The sequence below is a fragment of the Psammomys obesus genome, unplaced genomic scaffold, assembly GCF_907164565.1.
Source record: "Psammomys obesus unplaced genomic scaffold, mPsaObe1.curated_primary_1811, whole genome shotgun sequence".
Classification (NCBI taxonomy): Eukaryota; Metazoa; Chordata; class Mammalia; order Rodentia; family Muridae; genus Psammomys; species Psammomys obesus.
In genome coordinates this window covers 12,422,372-12,438,987 of record NW_026585580.1, presented here as the reverse complement: position 1 = coordinate 12,438,987, position 16,616 = coordinate 12,422,372, and the positions used below count along the sequence as shown (strand labels likewise).

The following is a 16,616-nucleotide window of genomic DNA, read 5'->3' as shown; positions in this document are numbered from 1 at the left end:
CTCAAGGTGGTGGTCTTGTTTTCCGGCGCCTACAGCAGTACCCAGCAAACGGTACCACACTATAAATATTCTACTGGCTGATGGCATGCAGAGTCTCAGGCCGCTCCCCTCTACACCTCGTGCCCTCTACCTGTGCTGGGGCGGTGTGTACTTGAGCAGCTCTGCCAGCTGGAGGGGATACTTGCAGATCTTCTGCACCGGGGTCAGCAGAAAGCCATCCAGGGAGATGTCGATCATTCTTTGCAGCAGCCGGCAGGCCTCAAAGAAGTACACATACTTGCTGAGCTTGGTGAGCCGGGAGAGTTCCACACAGGCATTGGGATGGTTGTTGCAGTACTCAGAATAGATCTGGAAGTCTGCTTGCTGGGGGCAACAGCTGGGCGTCAGGATGGCTGTCTCTTGTTTCCCCAGGCAACAGGCTGCAGCCATATGGCAAGAGGGACAGGAGGCCTCTGCATTTGTTTTAGGGGCTGGTTCTACCTGCTTCGCTGGGTACAAGCTGTAATCATTCTAGGGATGGGAAAAAAATCTGTGATATAGTCTACCCGTCCTTGGAGCCACTCAGCTGTCAATAGGGCCTCCAAGGAGATATTCTGATTATGCATCTGTTTTTATTGTATTATCTGATGCTAATCACGAAGTGTATTCAGGGCTAAGCAGGTAAAACCTTGGAAGATGGAAAGACTCCTTGACTGCTTCCGCAAGAGGACAAGACAGTCCGCCCAGAAAAGGCTAGCAGCTTTTTTTTCTTTGAACCCGGTGTAGAAAATTCTGGGAAGAGAGTAGCAGGTGGCCTGGGACACAGCAAGGGAGAAATGTGCACAAAGACAAGTGGGGAGTGGGGGCGCAGAGCCAGGCACTGCTGCGTGTTAGGGTTCAGGGAGCCCACGCAGAATGGAGCCAGGCAGGCGCACTCACGTGTTCCAGAAAGCAGGCACCCAGCTCGCTCAGGTGTGGCCGCTCCGTGTTGAACTTCTGCTCCAAAGCCTTCACAAACGCCTTCTGGCAGCGGTAAATGTCCTCGATGTTCCCGAAGATGGTCCGCAGCTGCTCTTCACTGAACATATCCTCCCGCTTGCGGCACTGGCGGACGTAGCCCTGGGGAAGCGGGGCGGGGCCGAGCTCTCTGAGAACTCCCCTGTCAACCCCTCTGCGCCACACTCTGCACCAGTCCACCTCACCAATCCACCTCACCACCAGGCCGCACCTACTCGCCACAGGCCCCTGGCCCCGCCCCTCCCATCCCGCTCCCCGCCAGAGTCACCGTCTCACCGCCCTCTCCAAGCAAGCCCTGCCTCCCCTCCTCACGGCCTCCGCTCCTTACCTCGCAGATGTCCCGAAGGTGCTTGATGTAGTCCCGCTCGGTGCTGAGGATCTCATTGATGACGTTGGTGCGCATCTGGTCCTTGCAGCTCTGGGCCTCTGGAACACTGTCATCGGCCTCTCCAGCCCCGGCCCGCGGGGCCTCGTAGTCATCCGCGGGCTCATCCTGGTTCACCCGTAGCTTTAGACAACGAAAGGCAGATTAGCGCCTCCTGTCCTCCAGTCAGTCCCTGACCTCTGCTCCAGGTCATTCGGAGCTGAGGCCAGTAGCTGCCACAGGACACACAGGTCAAAGGGCACGCCAACAATTTCCCTGCAACTGGCTCCTAGACACGAGGCCAGGGGCAAAGGGCCAGACCTACTCAGCCTAGGTCATCTAGGCACAGAAATTCACGTGCCTAGGTCGATAGCCCAGCCTGTGTTTCCAAAAGGGCGTGAGGGGGACAGGGGGGGGGGTGTTGGGAGCAGGGGACTGACTGTGTCACAGTTCTGACCTCCCCCCACACTCATCCAGTCTGAGGCACAGAGTAACAGCAAAGCGGAGAGAGAGTGGTCCGCGCACGTGCGCGCCATGCCTAGGACTGCAGAGCAGTTCGAGGCCTGGACTTCCGGGAGTCTTCAGAAGCCCGGGGGAAAGCACAGACTGCAGCCATACCCGTACAAAGCTGGCGGGGAACCACCCCTCGCCGTCAGCCACGCGGCCCCACCACCATTCCTTGTTGGTGGCATCCATCACTTGGATGACGTCCCCAGCTTTGAAGCCCAGCTCCTGGTCATCCATGGTGACATGGTCCCACAGGGCTTCAGCACACACCACACTGCCATCACTGATGAGCTGTAGAGAGAGCCAAGGCGGGTCAGTCAGTGAGGCCAGGCTGCCCTACCCTGCCCCTACCCAGCAGCCCTGGAAGGGACCCTGGCCTGCATTACAGAGATACTAGTGCAGTTTTCCTCCAGGCCAGCAGCTTTCCTGGGGGCGGGGCTGTGCCTCTGACATGTCTAGACTGTAGCCCAGGGAGGGAGCCAGAAGTGAACTTGAGCCCCAATGGGACTGACTGTCACTTGCTCCTTTCCTGTCCAGCCACACCTTCAGCTCTGTAGAGTCTGTGGCTTCAGCTTCAACGCTCTATGCTGAGATGCTGGGCTGGGACTGGGCCGTGGGCTGGGCTGTGGCAATTGGCAGCTGCTGTCTGTTCTCTCGGTGGCCATTTAAGAGAGGAGACTTGCTCTGCTTGTGAGGTCACCCAGTCACCAGTGCTGTTTTACCAACAACAGCGCCCATCACAGCAGCTGGATCATATTCGCTGTGTGTCCTTAAACCCTTGCAGAAGTAGCCATAGGACAGCACTGCTCCTTCCAGCCCAGACACCTCACCAGCTGAGGGGTAGCCCTCCTCAGACTGAGCCCTGGAGGTACGTTTCAGTCATCCTATCTGCCTTCCTTTCTGGAGAAGAAACGGATTCTTGCAGCCTCGAACTCTGGCTGGTGAGTCCCTGCCACTGAGGTGGTCGCTTTAGATGTGGCTGGCAGCTCTGTGTACTGGGTTCCTTCTGCCCAGAGGACTGATGAGGCTCCTCCCTCCACTGTGTGGCCTGCCTGCCCTCCCTGGGGGGTCCTTCCAGCTGGCCTCGATGGTTGGGGCTCTGTCCCCCATTCACCGGCTCCTGCTTTTCTGTTCTGGTTCTTTCTGCTTCATGAATAAATGGCTCTGGCAGCTTATGGCAGGAGACAGCGCTGTGTGGGAGTCAGGCGCCCTCCTTCCTGGCTAGCCTAACAGGGAGCTGGATTATAAACTCCCAAGTATGTCCCTCCCCCCCCCCAATCCAGTCCTACCCCTAAGCTGCTCTACATCCTGGTTCACTCTCCTTGGGCCTCCCTGGATGCTTCCATATTCCAATCTTCACATGAGCCCAGGAGGGAGGTGTTTCCCTGGGAAACGGTTAGCATCTCTACCCCAATGCCAGACTCTGTCTTAGAGGCCCCTGTGCCCAAGGCCACACAGGGATCCCAGGGCAGAGCTCTGAGTTGTTCCTGGGGACAGCAGGCCTCCAGCCTCTGGGCTCATTGCCCCTGTGACAGTGACTTTCTGCAGATGAGTCTGGCTGACAGCTATGTGGGATTAAGACAGGAGGACTTAGCAAGGCCACAAGAGGAGCCAGACGGCTGCGGGCCAGGAGCCAGCACACCTTCTGCAGTGGGCTGTCATGGGGAGGGAGCCTTGAAGAATGTAGGGAAAGAAGAGCAGAAGCCAGTGAGAAAGAGCAGAGGAATGGTCCTGTAATTCAAGCTACAGATTTGGGGAAGTAATCCAGATATTCAACATGGCTCAGCTTTCTGCATTGTAGGAACTGGGTGAGGTGTCTGTCTCCGTCTGTCCCTGGATTCCCTCAGATAAATACTGAGGAAAAGGAAGGAAGGGAAAGAAGGAGAGAAGGCCGCTCCCTCCATGGCCTTGCCCACCTTCTCCTTCCTCATATTCTATAGTCCTTGTAGACAAGCATAGACCCCCACTGCTGCTGGGAGAGCTACTGAGGGTGTGGGACAGAGAGGCAGAGACCAGGGTCCTGGGTAGCAATAGAGACAAGTCCCACCATGCTCCTGCCCAGTCATGGAGGAGTGGGAAGGAGGTGTTGCTCATCTATGTTGTTTCCAAGCCCAGAACGCGCCACAGATACACACACACACAGGGTTGCGTCTCTGAGCAGATCCTCCCAACTCCCCTCAGCACCCCAGAAAACACAATCTCCCCTTCACAGCTACCACAAATGGCAGGCTCTAGCTTCAAAGCTAGCCCTGAAATTAACTCTTTCCATGCCACCGTCGAACCAAAAGACGTGGTTCCAAGAGGCCAGAAATCCGTTTCATGGGCTATCAGAAGCGGACCCATGAGAACTGCGGCTAGGCTCATTTCTCCGCAGAGACCCCGCCATCGCTGGGCCCCACCAGGTGCTCCTACTTCTTGATCGTCACTCCAGCTGCGGCCAAGGAGGATTCCAGCTGGCTTCTGCCTGGCAGCAGGGGCTGACTGGCTGCCTCTGAGGTGGAAGGACATCTGGGGGACAGTGGGGCTTGTACCACTCACTGCCCAGGTAAGACCGAGAGTAAGATAAGCCAAGGGCAGGGGCAGAATTCCTTCCTGTGCCTTGAGGTTCTGACGGGCTCTAACGGAGGGTAAGGCCTCCAGGCTGGGCCTCAAACTAACCCTCCCTCCACCCCCACGGACCATCACCTCCTGTATTCCTCTCATATGCGGGGTGGTGGCCTTCCCACCCGGCAGTCCCTGAGCACCGGATGTGGTGGGAAGGTGTGTTCAGAGTGGCTGCTGCAAGTCAAGCAGAGGCAGCAGCAACTCTGCCCTAGGAGACTGACACTTTCAAACGCCTAAAATAACAAAAACGCAGGCATCATGTGCAGAGGAGGGCAGACACCCTCTACCAGCCTTTTGCAGCCCTCACACGATACATGCTTTGCCGTCCCACGCACACCCTTTCCAGACAGCCCCTGCAGGTCATAGCTCCTCTGCATCTTCAGTTAGAGCCCCGCCATGTTGTCCCACCCCCTCCTCCCCAGCCTCGACGACGACAGACCAAAGGCTCTTGGGGCACGTGTGCCACCACGCCCCTCAGTCACCCTCAGGGTGTCCTCCTCGGAGGGTACCCCCAGACCGGCCTTGACCGGTGAGCACCCGGGGGTGGCCGGAGTCCTCCCCGCCGCGTTCGTGCGGCGACCGCGGCTGGAAGGTGCCACTCACCCTGCGCGGTCCCCCGCGGTGCCGGGCGCGCGCAGCTCAGCGGAAGGCCAGCAGGAAGATCAGCACGGCGTTGATGAGGACCAGCAGCGCCAGCACGGCCGAGACCACCACGCGCTGGGCGCCCGGGGGCAGGTTGCAGCGCAGCAGGGCGCGCAGGGCGCCGCCAGGCGTCGCGGGGCCACGCCGGGGCTGCGGGGGCCTGGCCATCACGCCCGGCCAACCTCCGGGCTCCTAACGCCGGGAGATCCCAGCTCAGGGCTGGAGCCCGAGGCGCGGGAAAGGAGGCGGAGCTGCCTGCGCTCACCCGCCAGGCTCCTCCCTCTCGGCTCGCCGAGGGAGCCCGCAACTCCGGCTTTGGGGGAAGCGGGGCGAAGGCGCTGCAGAGGCGCGGGTGGGAGGGGACCTGTTAAAGTCGCGCGTCACGGCATTGCTGAGGTGCTTCCCCGGAAGGGGTCAAAGACTGACGCCTACACACTGTTTCTGCCAGGCCCTGCCAGATGACCACGGGAATCCTTGGTGGGGTACCCGGGACAGAGACGACTCAGGAAGTCCCTGGGGAGATTGCTGTGGTGAGGTGTGAGCCAGTTCAGTTTTGTCCTACAGCCCGGACTGGCTTAAAATCCATACAGATGACCTTGAACTTCTGATCTTCCTACCTCTGCCTCCTTGGAGCTGGGATTAAGGTATCCACCACCAAGCTTGGTTTACGTGGTTCTGTGGAACAAACACAGGGCTTCATGCTTGCTAGGCAAGAACTCTACTCTCTTAAGTCAACCACCCCCTGGGCCAAGGGTTCTTAATTCTAATAAGGCTGTTCTCTGGCATTCACTTCACGGACAAGTAACTGCGCCCCTGAAACATTAGGTAATTAGTTGTCATACAATCACCCAGTAAAACAGGGTAGTGAGTGAAAGGAGGATTTGAACCTGGGTCTGACTGGTCAGCCTCAACCACCAGAACAGGATTTTGACCCTTTGCACACGCAGCTGTCTTTGTCACTGGCAGCACCAAACAGAATCCGCAACCCCAAACGGGCAGAAGTCTCGGTCTTCCCAGCTTGCCCCTCTGAGACTGACTGTAGTTCTGAGGGGCAAGCACACAGCAGAGAAAGTAATGCTGTGTGTCGACAGCCACATACTCAGATATCCTAGAACCTGTGATCGCCCTGGGCCGTATGCACATCTGTGTGCAATGTGCACGCGCGTGTATCCGTGAGGAGAGACACTCGTGGGCACGTGTGTTGGTTATCTGTGCGAGCACAGTGTGGACCATCTACCTGGGGTTCCGCAGTTCTGCAGAGAATCTTGCGCACCAGGTTTGTTCCCCATTGCTTGGGGGTTTAGGGAACATGGTGATTGGAATAAGATGTCTTTCATAGTCTTGGGGCACGTGAACACTTGATTCCCATCTGACGGCCCTGTTCTGGGAAGCTCAGGAGCTGTGGCCTTGTTGGAGGGAGTACGTCACTGGGAGTAGGCTCTGAGAGTTTAAAGACTCACACCACCGTGCTCTCTAGGCTTACAGTTTGAGATGTGAGCTCACAGCTGGCGAGATGGCTTAGTGGGTAACGGTGCTTTCTACAAAGCCTGAGGACCTGAGACATGAGCTCACAGCATTCTTGCTGTTGCAACATGCCTTCCACCTGCTACCATAATTCCCTGCCCTGATGGACTCGTGGCTCTGGAATCTAAATCCAAGTAAACTATTCTAGAGTTGCCTTGGCCTAGGGTTTTATCACAGCGATAGAAAACTAATACAGAGAGAATTAGAAGACATCTAAATGCCACTGGCATTCCATTCCTAACTTTTCTCTAAGGCTGGGGACCTGCCCTCTATGGAGTAAAGCTGGGAATCCATGACTTGTGTCAATGTTTTATTGTGTACTGCGGTTCCAGAGTGACTGGCCACCCAGGAGAGAAGGTACCCTTTTCATCCTCAGGCCCCTGAGCACAGTGGGGTCTATGTCCCTGAACTAAAACATTCCGTCCTTGAAGGAAGTTCTCTAAGACTCAGAAAATAAACAAAACTTAGAAGACTCGGTATGTGAACAACTCACAGTTCTCAAAAAGTTCCTAAGACATACAGGATTCACAAGGCCCCTCCTCAGGGTTGTATAAGGAATATCAATTGCTGGTGGGGAGGAAACTCTTACCAGGCAGGCTGCCCACAAGTCCTGCAGATTGCTCCAGGGATGCAGCTTTTGAGAGTCATCACCAAGCTGGGCCTTTCAGTGACAGACTGGCTTTTGAGCCAACTATGTTCCTGTATGTAACCTCAATAAACTTACTGTGCTACACTAGGGTTTGTTTGTTTTGTTTCATTTCGTTCTCAGTATCCCATCTGAGGTAAGAATGTTTTTTTGCTTGCCTCAGATCCTGGGGTAACATCACACAGCAGCACTCTGTTCATTGCCATGCCAGACCCAGAGAGGCCCAGGCCCAGCTGTGGGCATGACCTTCACCTCATGATAGAAGCAGAATCATGTGGTAGCATGAAACAGGACAAAAGGGCCTTGGACTTAGACCGCGTTGAGATTTAAGTTGGGGATACCACCCCACCTAGGGACTCCTATCTTTTTGAACCCCAAGAGCTCAGGGTATGGCTGAAATAACAGTGGCAACAGCTTTTCTCTGTGTTACATGACATCAAACAATAAAAACGCTTGAAAGTAAAGGCCCAGATCCTCCAGGGAAGTGGCTCCTAGGCTGGTGTGTCAAGGTGGCAAGTCTACCAGGAAAGTGGAAGGGAGACACAGATATCTGAGGTGGGTGAGGCCGAGCTCCAAATTCTATAGTTTGGGGTAGTCCTGGAGGGGAGAGTTGCTGCTTTAGAAGTATGGCCACCCTCTGGCTTTGCAGTTCTGGGCTCAGAGGGCAGAAGTGGTCTGAGGGGACTTACAGCTGCTCCTTCCGTGTCTCAGGGAGCTCCTAAAGCAGTTGGTTATCCAACAAAGGGGACCACAAGACAAGGAGATACCAATAGGTATTAGGCTCCTTCTTCAGGCTGGGGAATGAGAACCATCACAGGAGATCAGGGAAGACAGAGACACTTGGAGCCAGAGGTCAGATGACTCTATACTGGGGTGGCCTTGGGTCCTACAGTACCCTCACATATGCCACAATGTGCTAGGGGGAGAGGCGCCTGGCACGTTTGGGTGACCCACCGTTCTGGGATAACTCTGCTTCCCACCGCTGTGCAGATCTGAAACCGGCAGCACTCATTTACACGTTAAGTTTGGATGACACATCCCTCTAGTGTCTGTCTGCCCTCTAGCTGGGGCTTTTGGCAGCATGACCCGGAGTCTACCTGCACTCTTCTTCCACCCTAGATGAAGGATCTAAGTAACTATGTGTGCATACGGCAAAGGGAACCCTAGTATCCCAATGTCCTCATCTGTGTGGGGAGCAGCTGGAGCCAAGACAAATTTTCAGCCATGGCCTGACCCAGAGGGTACAGGCTGCCATGCACAGATGGCAGGGAGTTTATACCTTAGATCTCCCACCTACCTCTCCCTGGGCCATTGTACACAGGAGTAGAGCTGAAGCATAGTGAATGAGGCCAGGCTGGGTGGTCGTTGGAAGGAAGGGACATCTAAAGAGCCACAGACAAACACTTCCTGCTTTCACCAGTTTGCGAGTAAGAACAGGCCAGGTAGCAGGCATGACGGCCAATCCTAGCATAGCTGGACAGGGTAGGAAGCACAGGCATGCCCAGGCCCAAGCCATGGGCATCTGAAGAAGGCTCTGAATGGGACAATGCTGTAGGAGAGAGAGATGCTTGCAGGAGCCGAGATCAATTAACTGCTTCGTTTGCTGATTCATCCTGCAGGAGTTGGGCAGCCCCAAGGGGCGGGAACAAGTATGTGCAAAAAATACAGAAAGAACGAGACCCTACACTGCTTTCTTGTGCTTCTGGGGCACACAGGAAGACAGGCATCACATACTCAGCCCACACATCTGTATGTGAGGGCAGGCACACAGCCTGACATAGAGGGAGTGCACAGGCCATGTATGACATATATGTTCACGTATGCAAACCTGCACTGTACCAGCAATGTACACGCCTGTGTGAGAAAGCAAAGCAGTCACTCCTCAGGCACCCACAATACAGACTGCCTCTCTGACCAGCATCACCTATCACTCTCCTGGCTAGAGGGTTTGGGGTCCCCTCTGCTAAAACCCTGAGAAATCTGGGTCGGGAGACACGGCTCAGTACTTTAAAAAAAAAACTTCCTGTTCTAGCAGAGGACCCAAGTCGGGTTCCTCGCATCCACTTTCAGTGCCTTCCAACCACCCCTAACTCTAGTTCCAGGGGATCCGATGTCCTCTTTTGGCCTTTGCAGGCACCTGCCTTCATGTGTGTGTACCCCACACACAGACACGAACACATAAAATTCTTAAAGAAACTGACAAGGCCATCTTCTAGTGGGGGCATGAACACGAAAGGGTCACAATCTAGAGCAAGACACCCACCTCTGGTGGTGAAAATGCAAGTGAGTCTGGGATTGTTTGGCAGGCCAAATACCACTGAGGATGGACTTTCCGCTGACACCTCCTGCTCCAGTGATTTCCAAGGATAAAGTTCAGGAGCACTCCCAGCAAGGCATCCTGCTGAGCCCCTACAGGCAGCAGACAATGCCCAATGGGTGGCATGAGGCAACAGAAGGAAAGCAAAGGAGCCAGCCTAAGGCTAGCACTTGCCCCCACATCTTTTCTGAGCTTCTGGCAAGAGTCTACATAATGCCTTCCGCAGGTCAGAACCCAGAGAAGCCACTCATATCTCCAGACCCTTGGGGAGATGGGCTGACCAGCCAGATGGTCTGCCCCCACAATCTCAGGGACATCCTTCATGCCTGTCCTGTTCTTCCTCCTGTCCCTTTTAGAGACCCTCTTCTTGCTTGTCCTATGTCAGGAAGCAGGCGTGCTGGCAGCTCCTCCTAGGTAGGCGCTGTGGAGAGTGGACATGAGTAGGAGGCTGCCTCCTCCCTGCTCAGCCCACTGAGGGTCTTTTGCACACGGATACCACCTATGCCGGCTCATAGAACCCTCTGGACGCACATACAACCTGCACTGCCTCATTGAGCACCTGGCTCAGCACCTCCCCGCTATTTCCTGGTAGTCCTTGCTCTGGAGTTCCTGTAGCCAGAGCATCTGTGCCTACAGTCCTGGTCTAGAACTGCAGGGCTCAAAACCTCAAGATGTACCTGTCCAAAATTTCACCCTGGGAAGGAAGTGGGTAGCTACAGAACACAAGAACTCCAGCAATGCAGCACGTCAGGACAGTCAAGGAGTCTGCCCAAAATGGCCCCTGAGAGTCCTGGGCTTGTCTGCATCTTTCACTATGGTCCTAATTAGTGAGATCTGCTCGGACCTGGATACAGCAAGTGATGACCATGTTCTCAGTCTGTCCCCATGCCGTTTCCTGGTCACCTTGTACCACAGTGAAGGAAATCAATGCACAGTTGCCTACTCCATGCTCCCTTCCCTGACTCTGAGCCCAAGGGGAGAAAGACAGCCTGGTTCTCTAAAGCAAAGCCTGACCATCATGTCTGGATTCTGTTTACAAAAGAGATGAGGATGCTCCATCAAAAGAGTTCATGAGGGTCAGTTATAGAGAGCTGGGAGTATAGCACTGTGGTATAACATGAGTTTAGCATTCCCAAGGCCCTGGGTTCAATCGCTCAAGGCCCCCTCCCCAGATGGAAACACGGACTTACCTCTTTAATTAGAAATTGTAACTTCCTTGCATGGTCTTTCTCCATGTTTCACAGATTTTGCACCAGGCATTATTGGTGTGGGTGAATATGTACATATGCAGGTGCACATGTGGGTGCTAGTGAAAAAGCACGTGTGTGTGTGTGTGTATGTGTGTGTGTGTGTGTGTGTGTGTGCAGGTCAGAGGACAACCTCCAGGGGGTCTCTTAAGAGCTGACTACCTTTTTTTTTTTTTTTTTTTGAGATGAAGCCTCTCACTGGCCTGGAGCTTGCCAAGTAGGCTAGGCTGGCTGGCCCCTGAGCCTCTCAGGTATCTGGCTGTCTCTGCTGCTCCAGCCCTGAGATTTAAGCTCATACCACTAGACCCAGCTTTCCCACGTGGTTTCCATGTAGCAAACTCGGGTTCTTGTGTTTGTAAGGTCATCTCCCAAGCCCAGCATCAAGCGTTGGTGAACGGCTCTTTTGAATCATTATCAGAGTATAGCTTAGTGGCACAGAGCAAGCTCTCATGAGCAATGTCTGGGCTTCAACCTTCAGCATGACAAAACAAAAACAAAAATAGGAAAAGAGGTGAAGGGGTTTGAATGTGAAATGCTCCCCTCAGGATTGTGTCCTCCGGCTGCTGAGACTGTTGGGGGAGGCTTTGGAACCCTCAGGATGAGAGACATGGTTCGTAGAGGTGGCTCATTGGGGGTGGACTTTCAAGAGATGAGTGAGGCCCTGCTTCTAGCCTAGGCCCTCTGGTTCTGGCTGGTGTTCTGAGAGAAGCTGCCATGGGTGAGCCCCCTCCAGCCACCACGCTGTCGACACCATTATGGGCCCTGTCTTCTGACTCCAGGGCTGGAATAAGCCCTTTCCCCCATTCAAATGTTTCTGTCAGGCCACAGCAATGGAAAAGCGTTACAGAGAAAACAATCACTTTCTAGACCTCTGAGAAGAGGCCATCTGCCAGGCACCTCACTACTCAGTTTTATGTGTAAACAGAGGTACTACACTCAAGGCTGCTTTCAGAGAGGCAGGAAAGGAGGATGGGGAGGATAATGGGGACATGAGAAAGGAGCAGAGCTCCTCGCCTAGGAATCTCTTGCGGGAACATTTCAGTCACAATTAACAACTGCTCGCAGCCCTCCTCCCTTCTCAGCTACAAACCTGCAGTCTTCTAGGGATCTCACCAGACACTGCACTGACAGAGAACGCTCATGTTCTTAACCCCACATGCAACCCCCGTGGCTCTCCATCTCACTTCTCGGGTTATGAGTCCATCCGTCATTAACTTCAAAATCTCTAAATCCCCTCATCAAAAAAAAAAAAAAAAAAAGCAAAGGGGGAGCAAAGAGGAGAAAAGATCTTTGTTCTGATGAAGCAGAAACAGATGTACGGATCGGGGCAAGCTCACTGCTGTTGCTTTTTACCCTCTCCCAAGTGTGACTGTTTAACAGAGAGTTAAAGCCTCACAAATTCTGTCTTGAGAAATGCTAGTTAATGGCTGGCTACTGGGGGAGGGAGTGGCTGGCTGGTCAGGAGGAATAAGAGTCTCTAGGATTCTGTAGCACAGTGAGTTACCACTGGTGCATTTGATTAAGAATTGCTCAAAAGACCAAGGGAGATAGCTCAGTGGGCCATAGTACTTGCTTTGCAAACATGAGGACCTGAGTTTGAATCTCCAGCACCCCTGTGAAAAGCCAGGCATGGTGCCAGGTGGTGGCAGCAGTATATACTTTTAATCCCATCACTCTAGATCAGAGGCAGGAGAATCTCTGAGTTTGGGGCCAGCTTGGTCTACAGAAAGAGTTCCAGGATGGCTAGGGCCACGCAGAGAAACCCTGTCTCGAAAAACCAGTAAATAAGGAAAATATAAGTAAGCAATTAGAGATAGAGAGAGACAGAGAGAGAGAGCAAGCAAGCCAGGTGTGGTGGTTTGTGTGTGATCCCAGCACTGAGGAGGCAGAGTCAAATGGATCTCTGCGGATAGCTGACCAGCCAGCCTAGCCTACTTGAGTACCTCCAGGCCTATGCGAAAGCCTGTCACAAAAACCAAAGTGGACAGGGACCGAAGAACAACAGCCTGCACACACGCACGCACACATGGTCATCTGTACGATATGGCTGAGGTTCAGAATGTTTCCAATATTAAAAAAAAAAAAGGTCATAAATGTTTGAGGTAGGAACTGACCACTGCATCCTACACACGTTTACTGAAATGTCACACTGTAAATAAGTAAAATGGACACAATATGCGTCAATTAAAGATTAAAAGGAGACGTTGTAATGGGAACCAGTTCTGCCCAGATGAAGTTTCTCACTAATTTCGTCTGCTTCGCCGGGAACTAGCAAAACCTCTAAGTGGCACACGGTCGTCATAGCAACAGCAACACTCCGAGCGTGTGTCCGCGGGAGGGAAACACGCCTATCAGTTCCCCTTCGCTTCCTGCACAGTCTACGTAGACTTTGTCACCTGAACTGGAGAAACAGGGCAGTCCTGGCCTCCTCTTCTAAGCCTGGCATCGCCCCTGCCTCTGGGTTCTCTGTTACCTCCAAGAAGTTCTGCCTTAAACATGTGGTGCTGGATAAACGCATCACCATGGGCTAACAGAGACGGGATGGAGGCTCCTGCGTGCACTCCAGCTGCGCCACAGGCTTTGAGCACACGGCACGTCTGGCTCCCCGTGAGCCTGCACACTGGCCCTCCTTCCTCGGGCTGAGCCTCCCGGACGCTACCTCATTGATGGCCAGTTGCTCTCCGCCTCCTCTGGGGTGGCTGTAGTGGTGGCCAGGCGGGTGAAGCTCTCCATAGAGGTCCTCCTCACTGCCCGTTTCCTCTGCGCACACGGTGTCCAGAGTTCCGTCCGGCATCCCTGGAAGGAGAGACAGCAGCGGGCACAGAGCATTACTTCTTCAGGAGGAAGCAGAAGGGTAGGGGCTGGTTTGTTAAGCCCTCCCTGCCTGGTGGGTGGAAACCTCCAGTCGCTGACGTCACTACTGCAAGTCACTTAGCCCTGGGCGTAACGACCTGCTGGACAAGGAGACGCTAGGGTTGGCTGGGCACATCACCTGAGAACTCTAGCTGAGTTCTATCAGAAGCCATTTACGAATGTGTATAAGGGGCCACAGAAGACCTAAGGAGAGAGGTTAATCTTCGGAGACCTTTGAAAGAGCATATGCAGTTAAGGTGCCTGCTACCAAGCCTGACGACTCAAGTTCAATCCCTGGGACCCAATGGTAGAAAGAGAACAAACTCCTACAGGTGTCCACTGACTTTTACATGTGTGCCATGGGTCACGAATGCACACACACACACACACACACACAAGGTGCGTTTTGAGCAAAAACATCAGTTTTTTTGTTTCTATTTGAGATAACAATTTAATTACAACATGTCTCTTGCCTTTCCTCTCTCCAACCACCCCTATGTACTCCTCCCTGCTTTCCTTCAAATTCATGACTCTTTTTTACTAATTGTTATTACATATATATTACTAAATATAACCTGTTGAGCCCATATATCTAATGCTACTTGTATGTATGTTTTCAGGGCTGACCGCACTGGACAACCAGCTGGTGTGCTCTTTCCTGGGGAAGATCACCTCTCCCATTCCCAGGTTTTCTCAGTTGCCTGCAGGTTTTGACGTAGGGTTGAGGCATCACGTCCAGTCTGGCGTGTCTCTTGACGTTGTCCTTATTCAGTTCATGTTTAGACAGTCAGGTCAGTGAGACTGTATGGATGTAGCTTCTGACATTACTAGGAGGCAGCTAACTCCCTGATCCTCTGGATCTTACCATCTTTCTGTCCCCTCCTCTGTAATGTTCCCTTAGCCTTCTGCTTGGGAGGCAGAGACGAGTGGACGGATACCCGGGAAGCTTCAGGCTCAAGGAGGGACTCTATCTCAAAAATAAAATGAGAGTGATTGAGGAAGACACTGGACATCTACCTCAGGCCTCGTACACACACATATACATCCACACAAACACACATACCACATACACACACACAAGACACAAAACACAGTTCACATATAACCTGGTGTATACCCTCTGTTGTGGCTGGTTTGAAACGGCAACTTGCCACAATTTCAAATCACCTGAGCGGGGAGCCTCAACTGAAGAATTCTCTTAACGGGCGTGGGAAGGCCAAGTGTGGGAGGAGCCTTTGGTAGCAGCCCAGATAACAAGGGGGCCTGCAGAAGATGCTGTTTTTGATCCATTGGCCTTGCCTGCGGCAGAGGAGTTCATTACCTGTTGCTGCTGCTCTTCACTGACAGCAGTAGGCAGCTTTTCCCAGGCCTCTCCAGGAACCCTTCAGGTCTTCAGTGCCAGACTGGAACTGTCGAGACACTGTGCTTCCTGGACTGTGAAACCACTGGGTGCTTAGCCTCTCAGATGTGAGACAGCTGTGCTGCTAACCTGGCCACACTGCATAATCTGATGTAATAAATTCCTTATTCTCATTCTTTCGGATCTGTTTCTCCACAAAACCCCGACTAACACACCTCCTAGGCATGTGCCCTCAAAACATGGCATCAGAGATGCTGAGGGACACTTGCCATATCAATGTCTAGGACAGCATTCCTCCTGATAGCCTGAAGGGGGAAACAACACAGCTGTGTGCTTCAGAGGACTGGACATGGCAAATGGGCAAACAGACAGAGCAGCAGTATACAGCCTGAAGAAAATACAAACTTTGAAAACACCACGCTAAGTGAAATCAGTGACACACAGAACCTATTCTGGATGGTTCCACATAACGTTCTATCTAGACAAGCAAAGTCTTAACAGCAGAAAATAAGAGTCCCCCAGGGAGTATGGGAGAAGAGGGAACTACTGCCCAGTGGCCATCGAGGTTTATGGTATGTGTGTTTGTGTGCAAGCATCCCACACAGTTTGTCTGCATGTTTGAGCACTGGTGTCCTCCGATGTCAGGAGCATTAGATCGTGCAGAGCTGGAGTTACAGGTGGCTCTGAGCCGCTTGATGGGAGCTGAACTTGGGTCCTCTGCAAACGCAGCAAGCACTCTTAACTCTTGAGACCTCTCTGGGGCTCCAAGCTTATGTTTGAAGAGATGAGAAGGTTTTGGAACTCTACAACGGTGATGGTTCTGCAAGCTTGTATCATGTATCATGTATCATGATACAATGTATCATGCTGAACTCAAAACGGTTACATGCCTCGCTTGTCCTAACTACCCTGCCCACCGCCTCCCTTCCTGATGCAACCATCTGCTCCAGGCCACATGCCATGTGTGGAGGACCTGGGGAACCCCGTGCCAATCTTGTAACATGAGGCTGCTTCATAAAGGGACTCCAAAGACTGGGGTGATGATGTAGTTGGAGAGGCACCTCCCACACAAGCATGAGACCCCAAGTTTGATTCCCAGCACCCACACAAAAGCCAGGCACAGTGGTGCACACCTGTGATCCTACAACTACAGGCGGATCCCTAGGGCTCACTGGCCAGCCAGCCTAGACTGACCGACAGCCCCAGGTCAGTGAGAAGCCCCTTCCAAAGAACCACAGCTGGAGAGATTCACCAGCGGCTGAGGGCACATGCCGCTCTGACAGAAGGTCTGAGTTTGGTTCCCAGCACCCACCTCAGGCAGCGAGAATTGCCTATCATGCCGGCAGGTTCTAACGCCTCTGGCTCTGTGGGGACCTGCACTCATACACATACGACACCCCCAAAACTAAAACTAAACTAAAATATTCTTAAAAAGCACACAAAGAAAGCTTCCAAGGAACACCACCTGGAGTTGTCCTCTGTCCTGCACATGCGTGTGCACACACATATATGAGCACAATGGGCACTTGTACATGGTTGCAAATACACAGCAATGG

The 16,616-nt window shown here is 53.2% G+C and overlaps 1 protein-coding gene across 2 annotated transcripts in view; it reads right to left on the bottom strand.

Annotated features, from left to right (window-relative positions):
- Arhgef4 (Rho guanine nucleotide exchange factor 4) overlaps positions 1-16,616 on the bottom strand; it is a 49,897-nt gene that overhangs the window by 6,999 nt on the left and 26,282 nt on the right. The window contains exons 2-6 of one of the 2 annotated variants that reach the window (XM_055606602.1): positions 13,507-13,643; positions 1,979-2,158; positions 1,325-1,504; positions 919-1,098; positions 131-363 (exon numbers count right to left, since the gene is read on the bottom strand). In XM_055606602.1, coding sequence (XP_055462577.1) covers positions 131-363; positions 919-1,098; positions 1,325-1,504; positions 1,979-2,158; positions 13,507-13,643 — 910 coding nt within the window. Of the gene's footprint in view, positions 1-130; positions 364-918; positions 1,099-1,324; positions 1,505-1,978; positions 2,159-5,074; positions 5,146-13,506; positions 13,644-16,616 lie in introns of those variants that run through there. The other variant, XM_055606605.1, reaches the window with a different exon arrangement.